Consider the following 26,950-nt stretch of genomic DNA (forward strand, 5'->3'; position numbering starts at 1 on the left):
GTGGGGACTTGGCTATAAGCTTGTCACTCGGAAAATGAACCGCATTGTACGGCCATTATTCCCCAGACATCCTGTACGGGTTGATGCAAATAGCGCGGAAAGCGCCGAGGATTGCCCCTTTTCACAATGATAGATCTCGAAGGAGCGGTTCTCACTATGAAAAGCAAGAAGGCCCCAGGTCTTGATGGTATTCCGGCGGAAGTTTACAAACTTATGGTCCGCCAATGGCCTGACTTGCTGCTTGAGGCGTTCAACGTTTGCTTGAAGGAGCACATTCTTCCTTGTCGCTAGAAGGTGGCCAGACTTGCGCTTATCAACAAGGAAAAAGGAGCTCCCGCCTGCATACCGATAGCTGTGTATCTATGCATGCTTGATACGGCTGGGAAAGTGCTCGAAAAGCTCATCAGGAGTAGACTCGCTGAACTGATCCGCGCTGCCGGCGACTTATCCTCAAGGCAGTTTGGGTTCAGAACAGGGAGGTCTACTGTTTATGCTGTTATAGAGATCGAGGATGCGGTTTATCGGGCCGAGGCACACAGCCGCCGATCTCGACGGACAGTGCTCCTCATAAAAATCAGAAGTCAGAAATACCTTCAATTCTGTAAGATGGGCACATTAGAAAACTCATTCCATGTGTCAAGCTACCTCTTGCGTACATTATCTGAAAGACCGCTTCTTGCTCTCTGAGATACTAGAGGGCCAGAGGAGGATGGAAATGGACCTCTAGAACGCTTCCTACGATAGTCTGCTCAGACTCGAAGAGTTGCGCGTTATGCAAACGACGTTGCGGCACTTGTTGCCGGACGTACTGTTGAACAGGCACAAAGCAGACTTAGCATATTGATGTGATGGGTAAGAAGATGGATGCCTGCTCTTAGCTTCAGCCTTGCGCTGAAAAAACCCGAAGTAGTCGTCTTGATCAGAAAGAAAACCCCGATCCTGCATCCCATATCGATCGGCGAGTTGACTATAGAGTCAAAACCAGCGGTCAAATACCTTGGTTTAATGCCCGACTCGAAGATGAGCTCCTTCGAGCAAATCAAAGCAACAGCGGACAGTTATATCTATAGTCCAGGCACTATCCTTATTGTTGTAATAAGGCTCGTTGATTGTGGTTGCTTCGATTCCCTCCTCATAAATGGTTTGTGAGGGTAAATCTTGCGTTGCATCGCAGTGGTTGAAGTTGATTTGTATCAACCTCAATTCTTCACTGTTTCCGTGGCTCTCCTTAACAATGGACATCTGCTGCTACTTGCAACATGTAGACAGACGACGTCCTTTTTCCCCTTGCAAAGCATATTATTCAGGATCAACCTTGCACTCCTTAGACATATGATCTTCTCCTCCACATTTTCAGCACCTTTTTGACATGTCACGGTCGCCGGTGCTTTTCGCCGCTATGTGGCCAAATTCAAGGCATCTAGAGTAGCGCTTGAAGGACACGTGCTCTCTAGTCAGCCTCTCTACACTCTCTGAACATATGACCTTCTCCCCCACATTTTCTGCACCTTTTTGACATGTCAAAGTCACCGGTGCATTTCGCTGCTATGTGGCTTAGTCAACTAAAGCAGCGCTTGAGGGAGACATGCTCTCTGATTCGGCAAACGTCCCAACCAATTTTTACTTTACTAGCCGCGTTTTAACTACTGATTAAACGCGGCTTCAGCTGGGAAGCTTATAATTGCCGTTTGTGTGCCTATATTCCTTCTTCAGTCCTTCGATTGGCGAATCTTGCAAAACGGAGTGGCCGGAACTGTTTTTCTAGAGCTTCGTGGATATCGGCCTTAGTCGTCATTTTATCAATGTCCTTCCATTCCCTACATTTCCCTGCTTTTTGGCCCATACTTACGCCTCTCCGCCTAAGGACTTTTCCACCTTGCAGAGGAAATATTGAGCGGTGGTGCGTGGAGATTGTTTCAGCTCCCGCATTAAATTTCCTATTTGGGAGTATCTGATTCGGCTGACGGGTTCTTCATGGTACATTGGCTATGTCTGTCTCGCAGTTTGTCAGTCTGTCTGTCCGTCACACGATTTTTTTTTCGGAGACGGTTGCAGCGATCCACACTAAATTTGGTGAAAAGGTGGCAACTGTGAACGTTCACGCATGCTGTGAGTTACATAATTCTACACCGAATTGAAGGGTGTCCCTATGCATGTGAAAGAGGAGTGTAAATTTGTTTTCATCAAATATAGTCATCAAATGAAAGGTCTTGACTAGTACTTTCCGAAGCCTTTTCCCTTTTGCTGCTTCCTCCCTTGAGTCGATTGGAACTGGTGCCGCTGTTTCCACGATCTGGGTTCCTTTGTTGGTATTCTCTTATTCTGGTCAGAGGCCCTTTTGCCCTTTCGAGGACCCAAAAAAAACGTTCGCTCCTCTCTACTCGTTTTTTTAAGCTTACCGCCCCTTGGATTTTGGGGGGTGTCACTTGTGTTGCCTGAGTGATGCCCGCTTTCTTCAAGGGATTATTGTCATCCTTGGCATTGTTGTCCAGAACACCAATTGCTCTGGCCACATTTTTGATGGACTGATGCATATTGTGTTTGCCCTTTATGAATAACTCTGTTATTTTCCCTCTTAGTAGGGCGAATGATGACACATCCGTCTCCTGACACTACTCCTCTGTACAGTTTTTCTATTATGCGCCTCCGTATTTATTAGCTTTCCGAGAGTTTCCGCGATTTCCTTCCTTCACCAACGTTGATTTCAAGGAAGATCGCAAGAAGTCGAGCTTCTCCTCAATGCATTAAGCACAAGCTTCGGCGGTATCTCTCAGTCAGGTATAGCACTCCACTGATAAATGACAGTTTGTGAAGCATCTTTTCGTCATTTTGGAACTGGAATTTTCGTCTGTCTGTTCGTCTGTCACACGAGCTTTACTCTTAAACAGCGTGAACTTTCGTCACGAAATTTTGTGAGAATATGTGGTCTGTGAATCGCTGGGTGTGCAACGAGTTAGATCATTGTGTATTGGGTTTAAGGGACTTCCATGTATGCGAAAGGGCAGAGTAAAATCTTTTTTCGCAGACAATGGTTATGTGGGGTGTCAAATGAAAGGGCGTCTGGGGTGCCTGACACTTTCTTCAGCAAAAATTGTAGTATATTAGCGGCATGAAGAACCTTAAAGCTTTTTTCCTTTAGGCTTTCACAATGTCACTTCCAATTTCGTTGCCTTTTTCGCTTTATCGATTTTTACGGGACTCTGCCTAATAATTTCTGATGACGAGTCTGCCTTCCTTTGAGCGTCTAGCTCTTCTTGTCTGCAAAATCTAGTCAGTTTCTCTAGCCAGTTCTTCATGATCCGTGTGGTATCCTATTGGTTTATTTACACTAGGGCTACCACACTTCGCTGGGAGTGGACTAACCTGGCATGTTCTCTTGAGGATTTGGTTTTCTTGTAGTAGTTTCTGAACTTGCGAGCTAAGCTTTTATCTGACTTTCTCTAACTTGCTGAGTTTTTCGAGCGGTTCTTCATTTTACTTTTCCTAAGGTGTTTTCGCTAAGTCACTAATTGGTTTTATAGGTTTTCCCTCCTTTGATGTTAGTGTAATATTTTCTGTACTTTGGGTTACATTCTTAATCGATGGTGGTGATCTTGTAACCCCCGAACTCTTACTAAAAGGCTCGATCAAATGCAATGAAAGGTCCTACCCAGAATCCCTAAAACCGGCCTCCTGGGCGGGCGAATTGCAACAGTACAACTGGTCTGTCACCTGGGCTAGAAGGTCTACAGTTTTGTTCCATTGTATATGGGTGGGGGCAATTTACACCTCTTGCCAGGTTCAGCGGTCTTTTTATTAGAGTCTGCGCTAGGACGCGCTCACATTTGTTCACCATGCGACGGTTGTCTAATGGTTATCCAGGGCGACGTGAGTCAACACTAATATTTTAGGCAACTACTGGGAATTTAGTTGTTAGAACGAAACCATATGAAAGGAGACGATAGCAGTGCATTATATTTCAAAAATGGTGATGACAAGGGAGGGACTATTATGCGATATCCCGCACTCGGTCAGGCTTTCTCAGCTCACAATCCGCTACTCTACTCGGCAACACTTAGACTGCTCAAACTAACTTCATTGTACACTATCATTAAAACTGTCGGGGGTCTTCTATTTTCAATTTTATTGCCTATTATTATGAATTATTGTCCATTAATTGAATCAACCGATTTCTTACAAAGCCGTGGCACGCTTCCATACTTAGTTTTGTCCAATTAACCGATCAATGTTTCATGCTTAGGTTTCACCTGTTGAAAAACACACACCTGCATAAACTAGATCAATGCTAATGATAATTTCGAATTAGATGTACGTATCTATATAGTATGTTGTTGATTTGCTGGTGTGCTATGGGCGCCTGCCGAGTGGGAACACGAAATTGGTCAAGGAACAGTGCACATCTCGAAGGTAATACGACATGATATTTCAGCAAGTTGGGTAATATTGTGATAAACAGTCGGTTTTATATACAATGATATATGTAGCGATGTAGATACAATAATTCATCAACATACCCATCGATCGTGGTAGACCTACGACCTGAATATGAATCTTCAGACTTATAACTCAAAATAGTTACAACTGTTACACGATTTGTTTGTTACCGAAGTATGCAATCTTATCGCATGTTTAGTATCTTGAACGCATATGAAAGATTCACTAAAATGATATAAAAGCTTAAACGTTGTATCAACCAAAAGATAGTTTCGAATCATCAAAGAAAAGAGGAACAGAAGAAAATTTCCAAAAGTGAAAACTAAGCCCTTGAGCCCCAAATGTGTGTACTACACGCTTAATTATGATTATTGACTCGTGCCCAATAGATACGTACAAAGATTTTTTAAAAAAATAGTAGTCAGACACTCAGATAACAACAGTTAAGCAGAAAAAAAGCAATAAGTGATCCATGACGTGAATTGATTTGTACTTGATCTTGACGATTTCTCAAGTAGACGACAATAGCCGAGGAAACGGCCATGACCATGCTATAGTTTCTAAGCGCGGAACGCAGTCGCTTTCCTTGGTTTGATTGGCATTATAATAACTTTATCTTATAAAATGTCTACATTGATCGATTTTAGAGTGATCTTTAATAGTTTTTATAAATTTCCTGTAAGTTTCGAAAGGGTTTAGTAGCTTCCGTGCTGTTGCGCTTGAGTATTTTGGAGATCTACTGAGATTTGATGTTTCAAATTTTGCTACTGTTGCTTGTGGACATGATTGTCCAATGAATTGGATAATTGAGCAATACTTGATGGAGCCGAAGAGCGTTTACGCTTGCATTTTAAGTATCTGTTAAATCTGAATAAATTTTAATTCAAGTTATTGATATGTAATTTGAATATGCATCACTCATTTCGTCAAGTACCGGTTGAACTGGTGCTTGCCTAATTTAATATTGAATTTATTCACTGGGTGAGCTATTACTTACGAGATAGATATTTTATTCTTCTTCGGCGAAAGGAAAAACCCAGATGAATTAGAAACAATCAGGACAAACAGGATAAATTAGACACCTTCTCATTTTAGGAGATATTAAATTTTTTTGTTGACGTGAAACTTTCAACAATTTGCTTCTATCTCCAGTGAAAATGGTTTCGATATAAAAAATACAGACCAAGGTTAAGTGTCTTCAGACAACGATTAATGAGTTGGGGTGACGAAAACAGACGAAAATTTGGACTTTATTTTTTTTCGCATTTATGACTGTTGAAACGAGGATGCTAAGAAAAATTACAGTCCGGTGTTATAAAGAAAAATTGATTGCCGTATTGGAAGTTGTGTCATGACGGATAGCTGGGAGCGAAGGTAAGAAATACGCCGCAGCGTGAGAATAGATGAGAGAATTGATTTTCTCGAGTACCCTCCCATCCCTCAGCCTGAACTCTCAGCGTTTGTGATATCCCCAACTTCTTGTTTATCGGATAATTTCAAGGCCGTGGAAGGCTTTATGAATCTAATGGATAGGTCCTCAAATTGAAGGGTCTCGCAGTGAAATTATGCTGAATCTCTATATGATTTAACTAAAGATATAAAACTGAGTTGAAGCTTAGTTAAATAGATGCTTGGTTAGTATTAAATAATGAAACTTAGGCCGGGTCCCCAAAATTCAATTCTTTTAGGACTGCGGTGAGGTGAATGGCTTCTCAGGCGATATTAGTAAGGCTGATGCATTCGATCAATATAGACTCGGATCAATATCTCGTTGGTATGGTGCTCCGAGCTCGAACAATAACATCACCCACAATCCCCTCTGACAATCAGGTGAAAGTTAACATTGAAGCCATTCACAACATAGCCATCCGCAATACCTATAAGAGGGAAATGGATGTCGCAATAATCGCAGTCAACAGAGATCCTGGAGATGAAGCATCAACGAATGATCTTTATAATCACCCGAAGAACGTTATTATAAATACGGCCACAAACACACTTGGCCCCACCCGCAAAAAGAATCGGAACGGCTGGTTTGGCGATGAATGTAGGCTAGCCCGAAATGGAACAGTGCTGCATACCGAGTAATGTTGCATTCTTAAAGGACGCGGGCACGCACGGACACTTATCATGAACTCCGGCGAGCGAAGAAGCGACTTCACAGATGGAAAAAGGAGGCCTGGGAGAACCAACAGGTCTGTGAACTCGAAAAGTACAGGGAGCAACCGCACCAGGCGCGGAAGTTTTACCAACAAGTCAGCAGGATGAAGCCTTACACACCTCGAAGTTCATCCTGCCGAGACAAAGAGGGAAATCTGATTTCCGACAGAATGGGCATATTGGAGCGATGAGTTGAGTACTTTGATGAACTACTGAACAACTTGAAAATCGGCGAGTTGGATGTCCCGTCAACTGAATACGACGGATAAATACTGTCACCACCAAGTATAGGAGAAACAGTCCGTGCAATTCATCGGCTTAAAAATCATAAATCACCAGAAGCCGATGGAATCACAGCCGAATTGGTTAAATATGGAGGCGACTAATTACACCAAGTGGTACATCAACTTATGCTCAAGATGTGAGAGAGGGAATCAATGCCTGACGACTGGTAAGGAGCCATTATTTGTCTCATATATAAAAAGGGAGATATCACACAGTGCAGCAATTATAGAGGTATCACGTTGGTGAGTACCATCTATAAGATATTCTCCACTATCTTGCTAGGCCGCATAGCCCCATACACTCAGAACATCATTGGTCCATACCAAAGAGCATTCGCTCCAGGCAAACCAGCAACAGATCAGATTTTCTCTGTGCGGCAAGCGATGGATTGTAACAGAGCTTCCTTCTTACCATTCTAACTGCTCCTGCCTTCTTTTTTTAATGACTGCGCATCTTCTGTTCTTTTTCTCCCCCGTTGGGCGTCTCAGAAGACTCTATTCCAGGTCCTTAATTATTTTTGTTCTTTATCGACCAAGGTCCTCTCCTCTTTAGTAGTTCCTGCTTGTTTTATGCCTCGAACTTTAGCTGCTTTCCGCCCCATTGCTTTTTCCTACTCTCTTGACGGATAATCCTTATCAAATTAGAACTACAGTCAAGACTTTGGAGTCAATTTCGGGAATGAACTCCGCTTTGGGCTTAATGCTGCCCTACTTAACTCTCTTCAACTCACTCGTTGGAAGTATCTTCTAGGAATGTTCCGTGATTTGCCCTTGAAGACATGCAACGTAAATTCACCGATTGCCTCTTCTTTACAAAAAAAATTTCTCTGTATGGACTGTATCTTCTGCCTCCGCTCTCTTATCCACGCCCTCCTATAGCAACGGAGAACCTATCTCTATGAATGTGGACTATTTCGCTTCTAACGACATCACTTTCTGTACCACCTCTTATAATACAGGCAACGCTAAGATTTTCAACATGCTTTTCGCGGAGCTCAAAATCTATTTCCATTTCCCGATTTCAAGGATCTGTTGATGTTACAATGCACAACAGCTTGGTTCCTTAAACTTTTCTTCGTTCAGCAGTTTTAAGCTCATGTTAGGCTTCTTGCTTTCTCCTCCTCGTGAGGACAACAAATGTTTGGAGTGCACTTTGTTTGTTGTTTGATAAATAAATAAATAAGTGTGCAACCTTTTTACCGCATGTATCCGTTCAGGATATGAAATAAAAGGTCTAGGGAAGTAGGGGTTTATTTTTATTCCCTAGTCGTAGAAATTTTGGTTTTTGTTTTACTGAGTTCAGTATTGGGTTCATAACAAAAAAACTGTATGCAGGAGGAGCAAATTCTGCAACGAAGGGGGCGCGGACTATAATTGTGTATTTTTGAGGTAGGGACGAGGTAGATAACTGGCCCGTGACCCATGTACTTAATGAATTAGGGTATAGGTGTGTCAGTGGTGCTTAGATGGTTTTCTTGTATGTATTTTCCTACCTCATGTGACAAGCCATAAACCGCTGTGCAATGTCATATGCCCGCAGCCATTCGTTGGCAACCACATGAGCGCACAGCAATGGACTGCATCACATACACGGCACTAACACTGGACCTTGTGCGTGGAATTTCTCGTGCAATTACCGTCGACCGTCGGAGATGTGCAATGATTTTTCTCCACCATACAATTTCGAACAATGTGCTGGGAGTTGAATCTACGGTATGCAGTCTATTTGGTTTATAGATTCATACGTTTCTCATCCACCTGAGGATAAGATCACCATGTTATGTACATAAATAACATAACGGAGTCCATATTGTTAGTCAACATTTATTTAATAAGTTCAGTATGTTTAATTATGCAGCAGACTTTCATTCTAGCCTTTCTTTGCTCAGTTTAGTTAAGTAGTTGGTTTCATTTACAGCTGGTACACATTTAACATACTTAAATCAAATTAAAAGCAAGAAGTTTTTGTTTTTTTAGTCAAATTTGTGAGAGGGAGAGGTATGGAAGGACCACTCATATATATACCCAAATAGGCCGGCGTGATTTAAGATAAAAACATTAGCTTTCATATGGTATGCAACAGAGGTGATAATTCAAAGGCATAAAAGTAGTAATAACTAAATTACCATTGCGACATATCCTCAAAAACCTTCAATTGTGTCCATCCCATTTTATAAGATTGACAATTGATGTTGCTCAAAATACTAATAAGTTGAAAATTAGTGACAATCTTTTCGGTAATAAAACTTCTATTTTCACTTTTTTGTGTAAATGACTCTTTCGCAAATTGCTAACTAAAAAATTACTTGTTTTCTTTGTTAAATATGTGAAATAACCAAATGACAATAATCTCACTAGTAATTGCGTGAGAAAATGGAATTTGCAATAAATATTGTGTACGTTCATAAATAAAATTAAATTTCAAATAGATTCAAACATGTGCAATGAGCGTAAGATACTGCATGTTCCTCTAACAATATAATTAGATGATGCATGTGAACGTGAATTGAAAGAAAACTTTGTATGTTTGTTTTTGAAACTTTGCTTGATGTACTCAATTAATTTGATAAAAATAAGATGGGGTAAATGCAGAACTTGATGATGACAATATCTTTAAAGTCTCTGCTTGTATAGATACTTATTATCCGGGATGTAATTAGTCATTGTTTTTTGCAATCCAAGATAGACATGTTTCAAGATTAACACAATCGGAGAGTATTTCTGTTCAGTGAGGAAAGAACAAGGGAACTGCTTCCCGAAGTAATGATGTATTTAGTACCATATTTTCAATCGTTATACTGAGTGGACCAGTAATTATTTGCGGTAAAAAGATATTACCTTACGAAGTCAGAAGTTACAAACCACGTCTATTTCTTAACACCTCTCATGCCTTACTCGAATTGATTCGCTTAACACATAGAAGATACATCAGCAAATTCATGAATGTTCAGACAGATATTATGTATGTACATTGAACCCTAACCACATTGATCCTATGTCTCAAATGTCATAAACAATCATTAATCACCTGAACGTGTTAACAAACTTGCGAATGCTTGACAGCTAGCCTACCTAGCCTACCACTACGTGAAAAACAAATGGCGTCAAAATTAATCGAAGGCTCCTCAACACCAGTTAAAGATATTCGAAACGTGATTGTTATTTTGTTACGGATGCTGCAATTTGGACCTTGAACTTGGTTTTTGATATTTAGAGTGGATTATGCCGCCTAGAAATAATCTAGTTTGCTTGCTGTTGTGATAATTGCTTTCTTGGAGCTTGGCGGATTTATAACAATCAAAAAAGATTCATGCGATTTAGATAGTCGAAAAAAATATAGCAACCCAAAGCCTGTCATAGCAAAACGTGGAAGATTTCGAAAATTTCAGTTTTATTATACTTGACGCAAATTTAAGTATCTTGTTTTTCTACCTGAAATAATCTAAATCCACTATCGCCGGCATCTAAATCTAAAATCAAATGGGGTTTTTAAAAATCAGTCAAAAAAACTGGAAGTCATACTTCTAAATGGTAAATGACATGCATTTTATTTTATGGTCATTTAAGAGTTGAATCTTTTTTTACCAGAAGTTTTGTCCTTGTGGTATTTTAGCTGCTTCCATTGATAATGATAATTTGATACGGAAGTAAAATCGAACCGGCAAAACACTGAACTTTATGAGAAGTTATTGACCCTTTCGCAAATAATTGTAAAAACTCTCAATTATCATTTGAAATTAAGGATTTCCAATGAGTTTTATATTTATCTTTTACGACTGCATGAATAATTATATAGGATGCAAGTTTGCTATTTCTAATTTTTTTTTTTGTATTTTTTTTTCGTTGCAGATACTTTGGAAAACGAGTATCTTTTAAACCTTCCGAATTATTCGATGGGCTTGCGGTTGTGATGGAATTTATCAACATGCATCGAGTGCTCTTAGTTTTTAGTGTTTTAGTTGTAATTTTTGAAATTTGTGATTCACAAATTGGAGCTCAAAGTTTGTACAGTAAAAGGTAAGTAGTTTTTTAATCAAATTTTTTTAGATAGGAAATAAGATTTGTGGTCAAGCAATCCTTAAAGTATTTTTTGATTGCAAATCGGAAGTTTCGTTTGCAAATTGAAGATATGTGAGGTGGTGCTATAGTAGTAGCCATAGCAATGTTTTCCTCATTTTTGGTGTAGTCGATCTGAAGATTTTTCTGAAAATGTTCGTTTTTAAAGTTTTGTGTAAAACAAAACCTTATTAAAGTCGGTTTACTGTCTGTCTGTCCGTCTGTCTGTCTTTTTTTTTCAGTAGGTGGAAATCTTCAAAAGACGCTGGTCTGGACACACCAGCGTGTGGGATTTTTACCCAGTAAAACCGCCCCCGAATCCCTTCCTGTTCCGCGGAACCAACATAAGGTATTACATCAAGGGGCCGAGTCAGCTCATTCTAGCTTAGTCACCTTTCTTCTATACGCGGCGCATGCGACCGCGCTTTTCTCCTCCCCTCTGTCTTTGGTTTGAATAGATGCGATCATGGAGTTGACTGCATCCCAATTTTCTTGATGAGCTACCATTTTCAGCACCAGATATTCTGGTACCAGAACATCTCCTAGAGTGTCCGCTAGATTCCTTCTTTTTTTCCACAAATTTTGGACAGTGGAGGAATACATGCTCTGGGTCCTCTGGGACTCCATCGCAATTTGGACAGTCCGGTGAGGTCTCCAATTTAAACCTGTGCAGGTATTGGCGATATCCTCCGTGCCCCGTGAATAACTGGGTGAGATTATAATTAATCTCACCGTGTCGTCTTCTTCACCGCTCTTTGATGGCAGGAATGAGCCTGTGAGTCCACCGACCCTTTCCCGAGCGTTCCCACCGAGCGTTCCCAGGAAGATATTGGTTTCGCATTGTATATATTCACCATCTCATCTGCCAAGATGTTAATGGGGATCATTCCAGAGATGACGAATGCTGCATCATCTGAGACAGTCCTGAAGGCAGAACATACCCTCAGGGCTGTCCTCCTGTAGACAGCACTCAGTTTGTTGGTGTTAACTGACAACCGCAACGCCTTCCTCCAAACTGGGGTCGCATAAAGCATGATTGAGGTCACCACCCTGGCTGTAAGCAATCTAGAGGTATGCCGTGGCCTTCCCAGGTTTGGCATCATTCTCGCCAGGGCCATACTAGCAGTGGATGATTTATCGTAAACATACTGTACGTGTCGTTCATAGCTGATCTCCCTGTCTATCACCACCCCCAAGTATTTGATGATCGACTTGGAAGTGACGATATGATTACCGATTTTAATACAGGCGCAATTTCTTTTCCGCCGCTTAGTGATGAGGGCCGCTTCTGCCTTTTCCTCCGCAAGTGCCAGACCAAAGCTCTTTAGCCAACTTTTAACAGCGCCGATAGCCTCACTTGAGTATAACTCAGCATCTATATTGTCAGCGTAACCCACCACTGTGGCTTCCCAGGATTAAGTATATCGTTGTACATGATGTTTCACAGTAGTGGGCCCAATACGGAGCCCTGCGGGAGACCCGCGGAAACAACGTACTCCTGGGGTCCGTCATCGGTGTCATACAAAAGCCTCCTTTCAGTTAAATAACTATCGACGATAGCAGCGAGATAGGCGAGAATATGAACCTTCGCTAGAGATTTGCGTATTAGATTCCAATTGGCAAATTGAATGTATTTTTCACATCCAGGGTTACTACCACGCAATATTTGCTGGTACTACCCTTTCCATGAATTGCATCTTCGGCCAAGCTAGTAACCAATTTGATGGCATAAATGGTTGATCTGGCTTTAGGGAACCCATACTGCCGATCTGAAAGGCCGCTTTGGCTCTCAACAACCGGGAGTAATCTATTATAGACTACCCGCTCTAACATTTTCCCTAGTGTGTCCAAAAGACATATGGGTTGGTATGAGGATGGTTTACATGGAGGTTTATCAGGCTTAGGCAGAAGTACCAACTTCTGCTGCTTCCATGCCGTTGGAAATATCCCCTCGGTCTGGATTTCACGGCAAGCTTAAGGGCCTTATTCGGTATCCCATCCAATCCCGGTGCTTTATTGTCTCCTATTCTACTGCAGATATCCAGCAGCTCATCTCTGGTGACTGACGGATTTTTCGTCACATTCAGAGGTGGTTGGAATATGTAGGTGCTCTCCTCTTGCTGGGGGAATAACCTTTAAATGATTTTCAGCAAGAGGGTAGGACACGTGATCTGCGGAAATGAACGGTTCATCACGATTCTGTAGGCACCTCCCTGAGCCGCTCTTTCCAACCAAAAAGAAAAAAAAAAAACAAGTTCTAATACGGGAGTTGAACACTTTGGTTAAAAAGGTTTTGTGTACTTCAAACGCGGTCAAGATTTGGCAATTTTTCTTGCTAAGAATCCAAGTCTTCGAGAAATACATAAGGACTGGCAAGATCATTGTCCTGTACCTGACCCTATGATTAAAAACCGTGCGCGGATTTCATCGTCATAGCTGTTATCGGTTGTGATTGTCGACCCTAGATAGGGGAAATTTTAAATGATTTCAAAATTGTAGTCTTCTATCTTTATTGTTCTTATTTGCTGTTTGATGTTGTTGGTTGCTTGGTTTTTGCTGCGGACGTTGTCACCATATATTTCGTTTTGCCCTCATTGATGCAATGCCCTGCATCTCGCTACGATCGCCGCTCGCTCGATCTGGGTGAAGTCAGTTTATATATCTCGAGTTGTTCTTTCCATGATGTCGATATCGTCTGCATAGATCAGTAATTGGGTCATCGCGGATCGCTTGTTTCAGGGCCAGGTTAAAAAGGACGCATGCTAGGGCATCCGTTGTGGATGTTTAATGGTTTTGAGACTGATCCTGCTGCTTTCAATTGGTCACACACCCTAGTCGGTCTTATCAATTTCGTCGGGATACCGAATTCTGTCATGGCCGTGTATAGTTTTACCCTGGCTATGCTGCGGGCGGCCTTGAAGTCGATGAAAAGATGGTGCAGCAGATGGCTGTATTCCAACAGCTTTCCATCGCCTGGCGCAGGAAGAAAATCTGATCTGTTGCTGATTTGCCTGGTGTAGTCTGGGCCAATGATATTCTGGGCGTATGGGGCTATCCGGCCTAGCAAAATAGCGGAGAATGTTTGTGCTCCGCACCTCTGCCCTGTGAGCAGCGTGACCAAAGTGATTTGCAGATGCAGTTCAAAACAAAATGTCATGGACTAAAGGAATTGGGATTAAATTGCTCTCCATTTGATTCGCTACGACATCAAGTGGATGCGGACTTAGGCTCCTTCAATCCTTAATCAAAAAATACACGGGGGTGCTTGTCCTAGCGTTTTGACATATATATTCATGCAGAATTTGGATTAAGTTTCACTTGGTACATGAGGTTGGACGACAAATATTTACCAAGTGTTTAACTTATTAGTAATTTTAGCATTTTGGCTCCTGTGTCTTGCGATTTCAATTGCAGTAGTATGTACTGTGTTATAGATTCGGTTGAACGTTCCGTTGAATATCCTCCCACCCATGCTCCATACGTCATTAGGTCTTCAACGATTTCTCGAGATTCGGAGCAGACATTTACGACCTGTAAGATGGTATGTGCCAGTTTAAGGCAAAGTAGAGTACATGCCTATCACTTAGTTACAGCGGGTTCTTATCTTAATCAAGGTTTCTGCTCATGAAGTTCCTTACTTTTATCACCATAATTCTCCTAGAGGTCATGCAATTACTGTGATATTAGCAAATTCAATTTCCTTTAGAAAACATATTCGAAGTTCATAAACCGCACAAAATAGTGGTTTCGAAATGAATTTTTCACTGATCTGGCAGTCAATGGTTAAACTGACTTTCAAAACAAAAGATTTAAGCCAGTAACTCTTTACTCGGATCTCTGTCATTCAAAGCCTTCAATTCGCTTCTACTGTCATAATCAATGAGTCAAATCATCAACTCCTCCTTAAATTTCCCCATTAAACTAGTCATGGCGTAAATGTGAAAGCTTTATGCAACCAAGATACAAATATGTATGTATCTGAGTTATGAAGGATTTCATGGATTGTTTTGATACCAGTAAATGTTCTTGACCTTATTCCGTAAACAGACCGAACAAGGAAGTCTGCTAAATACAAAATTTGGAAATCTTTCTCATGAATTTTGAATCCAGCTGAGATTTTAACATATTAATAACATACCCACCATGAAAAGTAGATAAGTTGTCCATCCAGATATGTCGTTTTAATATTAATGGATGCTAAATCCAGTTTTAATTAATTGTAGATTTCAATTATGAAATCTTAGACTTCAATGCTGTACTCAGAAAAGATGAGTCTTACACAAGATTACAACTTTGAATCGTTATTTAATAATAATTTTTTTAAATGAACTTAAAGTTCAAAAACATATGTAACTTCCGATCTTGTCACGGCGAATATCATTTCATAAGCGATAATTTTAAATGAAAATGGATTTCAGATACATAACCCGTTGTCCGTGAGGTGTTTTTGAAGAATATAAGCTCAACTTGGAATTCATAAGACCAATTCGTACATTTCATAGATGCCTGACATTTCGATTACAAACTGAATTACTCCACTCCTGCCCGCAATCACATTCTGAATCGAATCAATTTCAGATTTACCGTAAAGTTATCGAAATTAATTGTTTTTTGTATAAATAAAGGTGCCGGATATCACCTTCATTTTACGTTACGTTCTTCGCTAATTCCTTGTCGTGATCTGTTGAGTTCCTGACGCCGGACATCTGGAGGTTATCCGGTGATATGTAATTTATTTTAGGATTTTATGATTATTTGGATATTTATCGCTTGTATTGACAACTTATTAAATGTGTATTGATTTCGAATGAAAGCCATAGATGTCGGATTATGAGTGTGGAAGATAATTTCACTTTGAATTGGGACTGATTTGAAAATGACACCTTGAACCGATTCTGTCTGTTTGAATTCGGCCAAGGGCAAATAAATAATAGAAATAAAATTAAAATAAAATCAAATTAAATTAATTTCCATATTATTAGCTTTAAAAGGAGAAAACTTATGTGGGAAACCGTATTTTCATATACATATCAGACATATATGGCTAATCCGGAGAAATGAAAAGCAGAGCTAATAAAGCAAAAAAAGTTAACTTAAATGGAAAAACATGAGCTGCTTTCGTCATGTATCTAAAAAGTAGGTGGAAGCAAATTTTAGTGTATATGATATTTTCACGGATAATAAAGTCACATTGAGGTTTCGGAATTTTCCTTCCGCAATGCATGTGTGTATCCTTGAAAAATTCCATTTGAATTTATCTTTGGAAATTTCCAAAAGTCATGTGATTGGATAATGTACTCTGAGTATCTACAAATGTTGCATTTGATCTCTGTTCGACTTCCTTCGAAATGAAATGAATTATCTGGAAAAGTACGGAATTGTGGAGGTGGACCAATAAGGAATAGCGATTAGGGGCTCTAACAATTGTTGTAGTTGGAGTTGAGTGCAGCGCACCAAAAATCCAGTGCGTCGTTGGCTGAGGTACAACACAGCGTGCCCCGTGAAATAAAGGAATCTACCATTATGGTGATCACAGAAGCAGAAATTGCCTCAAATGGGAATGACTTTGACTCTATATATGGCGGCACGAAATTCTTTTATATGGTCATGGAGCCATCGATGGTTTGTTCAAGGATGTTTATGGCAGAGCGTGTGGTCTATTTCACCACCATTTATAGCCACGAGTTTATCGCTGGCAATCCTATGTCATAGAATCACTTACCCCAGCAAAGTTGAAGAATTGATCACCTCATGCTTTTTTTTATTTGTTTTAAAGAGACAATATATAAAAGACATAATAACCAAAGTAAGGATAGTCCAAACGGAGAAAGCTCCTTTCAGGGAATCCGGGGTTTCCGGGGTTTCCGGGGGTCGTTAATCAAAATTTTAAAAATGCGGCCTAGAAGATACCCTTTGAAACTACAGAGGAATGCGCAGCACGTAGAAGAGGCGTCTCTTAACAGTGGATGACACTCGTAGTGGGTAATTTTCTGGTAGACACATGTGTAAAATTCTCGGTCTCCCCCGTCTCTAGACCCAACAAGCGATTCCATCAGCAGTTGATATAAGCGGCAACATACTTCACGTCCATCGCAATTTAGAGCTAAGGGCGTGAGTCTAGGTTTGCGTCGGACTATTTTCGTGGCGCTTCATTTTGGTTGACATCAGTGTCCCCATATTAGGCGCAGACTTCCTATGTCACTATGGGCTGCTGGTAGATATGCAGGCAGCATAGGTCTCTGATAGACCCCACAGCCTCTCTTTGGTTGTCAGGAAAAATTTTAACTTGCTCGAACAACAGCACTCTTTCTATCATTTGTGAGGACGCTGCTGACCCACGCATTCGCGCACTCCTCCAAAAATATCGCAATATTACTACCGAATGTAGTATTTGTCAGCCAGTTAAGCATAATGTTCACCACATCAACACTACTGGTTCCTCAATCTTCTCGGAAGTGCGTCTTCTACCACCCCAGAAGCTCGTTGTTACGCGTAAAGAATTCAACTAATTGATCAAGGACGGTATATGCAGACCTTCCAACAGCGACCTTGTGGAGATTATACACGCCTGAATGCTCAAACGATTCTAGACTGGTACTCTTTTCCGCTCATAAAGACTTTGCGCATTATTTAGCAAACTGTCGTGTTACCTCGACCTAGGATCTCACTGAGGCTTACCACCAAATTCCTGTACCTCTCAAATATATTCCAAAGACAACAACTCTTCGAGTTCACACTAAATTCATCCACTCTGTTCTACGAAATTTGAACTTCTGTTTCGTCTACTTGGAAGGCATCTTCCACCGTGTCCAAATATTTGACACATCTTCAGTGCATTTTTCAACGCCTCTATGACAATGGCCCAATTCTCAACTTTGAAAAATACAAATTTCTCCTCTGACGGCACACAACTCGAACCAGACAAGATGCAGTTACTTCTCTGTAGTTTCACGTTAGTACTTGCCTCGTGGGCATAACCCCACGGTCTTCTTGAGACACGGATTGTTTTTGTGACCACAAAAACTGTCTATACTGAGTGCATGGCGTAGTTTATTCATACTGGTGGATGCAAGAGCTACCTAAATTTTCTCATTGCACCAGTATACGCTTGGTACAGTTTCGTGACCTACTGCCACTTTAGATGAGTCCCCGTGCAGACTCGGGTCTGATCGCCCTACAACGCCTTTGGAGCATTCCCCTATTGCATCACGGCCAGCAAACTAAAGTGAAACCACAATCGAGGTTCTTCTCGGCCACTTGATTTTCGTTTGGCCGACAGGGTTGCTGTCCCGTCTTCCTTCCACCGCCTCTGAACACCCCCAGACAATGTGCAAGCGATCGCGAGATTTTCGCTGTCAAAGACGGCCAACTACCTTAGAAGTTTCTTGGGTATGATACTACCACTACCACTACCAGGCATTACAAATTCCTAGCTAGCAGTGTTTGTCGATGTCTCAAATGTGGCAGTAGGCGCTGCTCTTCACCAGATGGTGAACTAAAGTTGGCAAATGTTGGGTTTCTTCTAACTAGCCGTTTATTTGAGCAACATGTACTCCCGATTTCCGTTTGTAGGCAGGCCGTTCACCTTGTTCTCGGATCATTAGTTTTCCAGCAAAAGCCCGCAAAGCGTCCCCTCGCCAACTTCGGCACTTAGCCTTCATAAGCCAGTTTACATCGGCCATTCAACATGTGTCCGATGGAGACAATCTAGTCGCTGATGCTTTGTCCCGGAAAATCAACAAAGCCTGCAGTCGGATTCCAAATATAAATTCAAGGAGTTCCTATCTTCGGCTCAAATCTCTATCTAATGCGAGATCTTTTAAAAGGACCTAGGTCATATATTCCGGCCGCTGGTTGTAAGGAAGTATTTCGCTGTCCATGAACAAGTGTGTGAATTCTTGGGCCGGAGAGTGCATCGCATATCAAAAGTGTAAGGTCCTAGGAAGGAAGTAGGTGTATTCCCTAAGTCGACAAAGCGCTTCTACACCACACATTTCGACATTGTAGGCCCTATGCGAGATTCGCAACGCGTCAAGTATTGTCAAACAATCTTTGATCGGCTTACGCGGTGGCCTGAGGCAATATCTCTGAAGAACATTTTAGCGCCGTCATGTGCTGAAGCCCTCGGCCGAGAGTGGATTCCGCACTTTGGTGTTCGTTTCGTAATCATCACAGAACAGGGAATGCGATTCGAATCCATTTTCTTCTCAGGCATTGGACACTGAAAATGGCACGCGATGAGCGGTCTTGTTCTGAGATCTTGGCTGTCGTTCTGCTTGGCCTTTTTATAGCCGTCCGCCAGGCCTGCTTAGCTGGTGTACAGGCAGAATCTGAAAGTCCTCGTCGACCTAGTCGTCGATAACAGAGATTGGCTTGGAAAAACCGGCGGCCGTTCCCAAATTAAAGCCACCTCCACCACGTACAGCTGGCGGTCCACACCCTTGGGGAGTTCGAAGTTTTCACCTATGTTCTGGCGAGGACTGATGCCGTCTTCGATAGACTGAAGCCTTTCTTCCAGGAAGCAAACGACACTGGAAGGAAGCGAGAGCGCCGCGTTCGTTTTGACGTTTGCTGGTCAACTGCGGCCGAGTAGCTCCGACACAGATTCTCTGGCCGAAAATCACTTGGAGTGCTGTGTCGGAGCGATACTAAGCAGCTGCTTAATGAACCAGGTTAGAAAAAAATGCAAACACTTACAAAGCGACGGTACTAACTAATGAGGAGAACTGAGTGGTGTTGTTAGGGGTACTGGGAGCTTGGGCTATCCACTCTTAGTCTAGTCTAGCGCTAAACTAACAAAATGTTTCCGAACAGACTACTAGGAAACCCCTTAAAGAGCTGCTCAGCTTTTGAAATTGAAGGACGCCTTATCTGGATCGAGGAGAATGACGATGAAGATTTCGGGAGGCCAAGGAGCGACTTCAGACTCTGATGTTATAGAGGAAAATTTCATTACAAGAATGTTGGCTTATCACCGCAACGTACAACTATTTTCTTGAGCCCTTACATTTCAGACTTTTTGATTACTTTGTAACCGGAAAATCTGATCGATGGCCCTATAAAGGACGTTGATAATCGATTCCTCACCCACGATAGTGACCCACTTAAGAGTATCAAATATGGTGAGGTTCTTTCTGTTGTGGTTTCGGTAGATCTGCTATTTCCATTTATACGAGAATCTGAGACCATTCCCACAAAGTGGAAGAAAGGGATGATTGTTAAGATTTCCAAAAAGGGCACACGTTTTGAATATGACAATTGGAGAGGTATTTGTGTGCTCCCTGCTGTTATAAATATAGCAGCCAAAATAATGCTGGAACGTATTAAAGAATATCTCACAAGCTTGATCGATAGAGGGGAAGCTGGTTTAGTCTCAGGATCCTCCAGCATTGACGACAGCCACACCATACCGATTATTTTGGAATATCGTGGGGAGTTTAAATCTTTATGTTAGAGCACTTCATTCAAGACCGTAACAGTACACTGTAGGAATGCAAAATGTCACGTGGTGCATCAGGGTCTAATCTCAGGGGATTTAAAGGTCCAAAGTGGAGTTTGGATCTTATTACCGAAATTATTTCTTCTTGTTATCGGTGACCTTGTGCAGAGGACATGTCTAAAATTTGGAAATGCAGTTGACTCAGCACCAAGATCAATTTGAGGCTTTTCTGCGTTGCTAAATCAGAGTAGCAAATGCAAAATGTACCCCGTTGTTACTCGAAAGCGTCAGGCCTTCGTGAACAAATGCCTGCGTCGTATCATCGGAATACGCTAGCCTGATACTATCCCAAACTAAGAATTTCGTTGCCAGGCCCACCGTGATCGGAAGGCCGAAGTGGCAGTGGATAGGTCACATATTAAGAAATAGCGAAAATTACATTGCTGGCTACGCCATTCAATGGAATAATCTCTCCCAACATGGTCGACGGGTCACCCTAGGGGCACTTGGGGCAGAATAGTAGAGAAGTTGCGCAGGCATCTGACGAATTCCTGGGGAGGTTGAAACACATTTCAAGGGACTGTGTCTGATGGTGCTAAGATGTGTTTGACGCACTATACATCAAGAAAGGGTAAATGGCAACCATATGCAAAAGAAACAGATAAAACCCTTCATTCATTCGTCAACTGTCGAGAACTAAGCGACAAGATTGGTGATTTCAACTTGGATTTTTGTTATGAAATTTTTTTATGCGATATGGGAGAGATTGCGAGAGAGGTGTCTTCGATGGTATTGGTCATGTAATTTGAAACAACGGTGTCTTGATACGCTGGATGAGGATTTAAAAGCCTCAAAATTACATCCAAATCAGGCATTTGATAAAATGAAAAGACGAAATGGATCACGACGAGCCGAAACCGCTTGTGAACGGGATAAAGGCTGAAGAAAAAGAAGATTGAATGAAATGACGTTTGACAATTGGCGGGTCTACAATTGGCTATTGGCTATTGTCTCAATACAAATACAAAAGCCTTGTTCGACCCATCACAATCTGATACTCCTAGTATTGAGCAGCGGGCAATGGCAACGAGTAGCGTCTTCCGGAAATTGAAACGTAGATGTTGCATTGGATCAGATGTAGCGTGCTGCGATCTCGTGCGAAATGCGGATATCGATGAATATCGGGTTGGGCAAAACGTCTCCGATGATAGTTTTGGAAGCTTCAAGATAACAGTGGAGAATAAGTGCACTTGGATTTGGCCTGAAAAATAGGTAAAATGCTTTGAGGTAGTAGTTAGGTGGTAGAAGTAGAGCAAGTCCTGATATGATGGCGTAGCTGAGCAGAATTGAATGGTGTGATCGTTAAAGGTACATGAGGTCTGATCAAGAAGTTCCAGGAGTTTCTCAATAACTCTTTATTACACGTACTCCTCTGCCATCTCTCAAATAGTCAAACGACAATTGGAGCACACAAGGGATTCACTTCGGCCACATGGAAGTCGTCAATTGAAGTTCTGCCTACCTTGAACCATTTAAACTACTCGTGATACCGTGAACGACTCAACACTTCATCACCAAAGGTTTGCTGCAGCGTTTGAAAAGTTTCCATGAAACATTTGTCCAATTTAACGCAAAATTTTATGCAAACACGTTGCTCCCCTTCCACGTGTCTAACAAAAACACGGAACACGAAAAACAGACTTCACTAAAACGGCTGAACAATCAGTTTGGAGAAGACTAGAGCACCAGAACAAAATGGAGATTACTCAGGAAGGTTCCCACTTAAAAATGAGCACCGAACTAGCTATCGGCGTTAATGTGAAGGCGCGCAATTTGAAAAGTCCAAGAACTTCGCGGGAGCTCCCCGAAAAGATGTTTTTCGTCAGGCTCCTCTATAAATTCGTAATATTGTTTGACCCCCACTAAACATTCATTCGATTTGTTAGTATCGGTACTAAAATTGTTGGATCAAAACTGTGAATATTAAAAGCCGTTTGATATCTTTCTTCTTTTGAAAAAGGTGGTCTTATAAACTAGTTCAGTGGGACCTATTTTTAGGAAAGAATCTCGGTTGTTTTTTGAACAGGTTTATACTTTTCTTGTATATTACGTGTTGCATATTGCAGTTTCGAGGCTATCCACTCAGCGACACTCGTAGCATAGCGAATTTTATTGAATGGAATTGCCAGGAGAGGCACTCGTAATCTTAATGTCAGCAAATGTCATTTTCTCAATTCAACTTCTTAGCTTTGATCTATCTCATTCGAAATTATATGCAGAACACCATGAAAATGTCTTTAAAAAAATTGCATAGAACCGGGTAATTAGAATGAAGAATGTTAGGAGTGGACAATCAAAGCCAAAACCAATTCGAAAATCAAACCACAAACAGTTTGCAATCTGTAGATTGGAATGTCAACTTTTAATCTATAAAGAATTTCTCTAGCTACAAGAAAATATCTGTCCAGTTCGAAAACTTTTAATAGGAAATATCAATTTTACTTAAAAGCCGATTTCAGGGGATGCATTGCCCCGAGATTCAGATACTGAATAATGACAAGTGCAAAAACTCAAAATTGAGGAAGGAAAACGAAAGACTTAAGCTAGTAACTCCATTATGCAAATTTTTATATTTTATTTGAATGATGTTATTTTTTTGCAAATGGTCAAATGTAATTATCTCGTTTTTAACATCAATTAAGGCGCAACCCAGTTTTGGCATAGTCAATGCATGTGATAATTTGGGACAGTCTTTCAACTCAGTGATGTTAAGTGCATACCTATTAACGTAAGCAATCCGGACTGCACTTAACCCATGATAGAAACGCAGAGTTGTATCTTCAAAAAATCTTCGCAATACTGTCATTAACAAATGAATGATAGTTTTAGAGGAAAAAGGGATCCAAATGTTTCACATTAAGAATAACTAAAAAAAATAAAATATTTCAAAAATTCATTGTCCGATCTTGAAATTAATTTTTCCATATTCGAACTTTCCATTTTGCCATCCTTGAAATCGTAACTGATACCCATAATTTGTTTCGACATCTTTCAGATATGATGATTTAGATATCGATGCAATACTGGCTAGTCCTCGTTTAGTTACAAACTATGTAGAATGCTTGCTGAACCGAAAACCATGTCCACCAGAAGGAAAGGAATTAAAGCGTAAGTATTTTCCCACAAATGTATCTATTCAAAGTTGGTTAAGGTGTCAACCTTCTCACTATCGTTTTACAGTTAATAAATACAACGAAAAAATGTTAAAACTTACAATGATGCAATTTCACTCGTTTGAAGAAGAAATTTTGCAACTTTTCCTATAAAATTATGTTTTTTTTTTCATTCGCTTGCAAAATTTATGGGCGAAAATTGATCGCCGAGAGCAGAAAAAAATTAAATAAATAATTTATAAATATTTTGACTATGTACGAAGTGGAAAATTCCGATAACAACTGAACTGTTTTGGATAGCCAACCCATCAATATTGTACAATAGTCATGTACCTGCCAAAGATGCGATCGAGGGTCAAGGATATTTTGCGAAAATTCAATGCTTGCCATATCTATCTAGCTAAAATATAGATAATATTACTTGGCTAATGATGGTTGTTGATTTATATCAAGTATGACCTGCGCAACATTTGCTTAAACAATGAGCTGTTAGGCAAACCAACTGAGAAATGGATGAGCGTGGCCAGCGGTGCTTTCATGTACGTATTGATATGGTGCGATTTTAAGATATAAAAAAAAACAAGATTTTAATGATGATATTAAGATACCATGTACTTATTGAAAATATATTAGCAACAACAGATAAAAAAGACCGAACTGTAATTAATAAAAAAACGTATAACAAAACCTTTCTGGTAAAAACGAGCCAAGCCGCAGGTAGTCCAAGTTTTTGATGAGTTCAAAGAGGCACCTTGACAACCTTACGTAGGTTACTCACTGTAAAATGGATTGAACATATTAGCACAAGTAATTGCCAGTCTGTTTTTTAATATTCCTTAATTAACATTCAATTACCACCCTAGGAAAAAGAAAATCAGAACCGTTATTGGTGTTAAGTTAACCCGTTTTTGTGAGATTCATATGGATTTCAACTTTTCTTTTTTCTGCTAATTATTAAGGATGTTAAGTCTTTTGAAAATTGCAGTGAACTTGATCACTTGGACTAGATACGGTTAAAGAAACGCATCAGACACTAGATTTTATCGCCACGGATTACATGGCTTTTAACTTGCGAAATAATAATTTTCTGCACATGCAAGCGTCCATGTATGAAAATGGTTCATAAGATTTTGAGCACAAGAAATTTACATCTTCCTTGATCTTTTTCATGCATGCTTGCTCTGCAATCATAGGCCTATGTAAATTGTTGTAGACTTGCATATGAAGATTCTGAGATGTTTATTTAGTGATCTTGGTGATTTTGTAATGTAAAAGATATAGTTGCTGACTGATTTCAACCAGTTCCATTTATTGCAACATTAGCACAGTTTTTTTTTTCTGGCAATCTACCAACTGACTGAAATGTATCAAGGATTCGAGTCCGATTTTTTAAAAATTAATTCGTGGATTCATGGTTTGGTGCTTTATATAATTTTGATGACTTTATGAAGCTGTTGCGGTTCAGTTTGTTACATGAGCTTCGAGGACAATCGGAGTGTAATATGCACTAGTTGTCAGCCAGGGTGGAACAAAATCAAATTTAAATCAGAACCATGAGAGAATTATGCTATTTGTCTTTCACTGATTTTTCAGTATCAATGGTGCATCCATAAATATACCACTTGGTATAAACGTGGGCAATCTTTTGTCACCCGCATATCGGTAGATCCCGATATGGCCAGCAGAATGAAACATTTGCTGAATGTCTCCACCACTATGAAGTATGAAGCCTCGAAAAGCTTTCAGTCGTCTAGTTTCACCCAATACTTCTACTCTAGAAGAAGACAGGCCAATTTTTTTCGAGCGGCCTATTTCAAGGGTTTTTGTAAACTCAAAATCACTTTAGTGCCTACCCTACCAAGTGGTGAATTTCAACCATATATTAAAGTGGACTGAATGAATTTTTTCCATTGACTCCTTTTTCTCCACTGACTTCGAAAAACAATTTTTTGTGGGTGCAGATTTCAGGCTCCCTAGGCGCTTGGACCGCTGGCGCTGCGTGACAAGATGACGGAGGCAGCTTCAGTTTGGGAAAAGCCTCTCGTAGTACAGGCAACAATTCGATCTCTCTAAACCCACCTCTCTTGCCGAAGGGCCAGGTCGGTGAAGGGTCATAGGTTCTCCTTTTACACTCGATCAGCAGGGCTAAAAGCAAACTTTCCCTGGATGGCTATACGGGTACCAATCAGAATGAAAGGCAAGACCTGCGACCAGGACGGTTCGTCACACGCTCAAATGGCTGCATTCAGCGTTTGATGCCAACGTTCTAGCATCCCCTTTGAACTGCGGATTGTATGCATTTGTCCACTGGCATTTTAATTGAAGGAGCTTTCCGAGTTCTGAGAAAAGATTGGGTTAAAATTGCGTTTGCTGGTCTATTATGATTACGGCGGGAACCCCAACGCATATAATCCGTTCTCGATAAACAGCATCAGCACATGACTGTGCTGTAATGTCCTCAACAATTATTGCCTCGGACCACCGTTTGCGGAAGCGCTTTATTGACTTAGGTAATACACACATTTCCTTCCTTGCATGCCTAGTGACCTTACACTTTTGACATGCGATGCACTCTCTGTACCAAGAATTCACATCCGTTTTTATGGACGGCCAGAAATATTTGATGGAGATTCACCGGTTTGATGTCAGAATGCCGAGGTGGGCAAGATCGCGCATCAAGTGAAACGGAACACATGACTTAGATCCCTTTTGAGAGATCTTGCAGCGGACGGAGAACTGCATATATATTTGGAGTTGGACTCCCGGTCTGAAGAACTGCATCCTTCTTTTGGTCCATGGTGAATGCCGGAAAATTAACTGTGGTCGGAATATTGATTTCGTAGATTCGATACCAGGCACCAGCAACTAAGTTATCTTTACCTGACACTTAGAGAGAGAGAAAACGTCTGGTGTAAACTGGCTAACGTAGGCTAAGTGTCGAAATCGACGAGGGGACGCTTTGTCGGGCTTGTGCCTTAAGGAAAAAGTTAGAGACTTATACGTCGTGAACACGTTGTCTTTACGAAAAAACGGAAGTACTTAATGCTCAGAAACGTGGCTATAAATTCACAATCATAGGCGTTCCGCTTCCTTTTAGTGGGATCCAACTATTTGAGAAGAAACCTAAAGGTTTCCATATTTGACTTATAATTTTTACAATTTGGTGAAGAACAGCGCCTACTGCGATATTTGAGGCATTGACGAACATGGATAGGCATGCATCCTGCTGAAGAAATGCGAAAAAGGTAGCGTCTATCAGGTGTTGTTTGGTGGTTTCAAACGCTTGGACGGGTTCTGAGGATTTGAGGTGACTCATTGGGCGCGATCTAGAAGTGTGTAATCGATATTGTAATAGAAAATGCAAGCTTTGTATTACAATATGCGGAACATACTTGTCGGTCAGT

The 26,950-nt window shown here is 40.8% G+C and overlaps 1 protein-coding gene across 4 annotated transcripts in view; it reads left to right on the forward strand.

Annotated features, from left to right (window-relative positions):
- LOC119659567 overlaps positions 1 to 26,950 on the forward strand; it is an 89,513-nt gene that overhangs the window by 21,949 nt on the left and 40,614 nt on the right. For 3 of the 4 annotated variants that reach the window (XM_038067720.1, XM_038067716.1, XM_038067719.1), the window contains exons 2-3: positions 10,728 to 10,895; positions 23,429 to 23,541. In XM_038067720.1, coding sequence (XP_037923648.1) covers positions 10,789 to 10,895; positions 23,429 to 23,541 — 220 coding nt within the window. In that variant the 5' untranslated portion in view covers positions 10,728 to 10,788. Of the gene's footprint in view, positions 1 to 10,341; positions 10,362 to 10,727; positions 10,896 to 23,428; positions 23,542 to 26,950 lie in introns of those variants that run through there. The other variant, XM_038067718.1, reaches the window with a different exon arrangement.

This window comes from Hermetia illucens, chromosome 6, assembly GCF_905115235.1.
Source record: "Hermetia illucens chromosome 6, iHerIll2.2.curated.20191125, whole genome shotgun sequence".
NCBI lineage: Eukaryota > Metazoa > Arthropoda > Insecta > Diptera > Stratiomyidae > Hermetia > Hermetia illucens.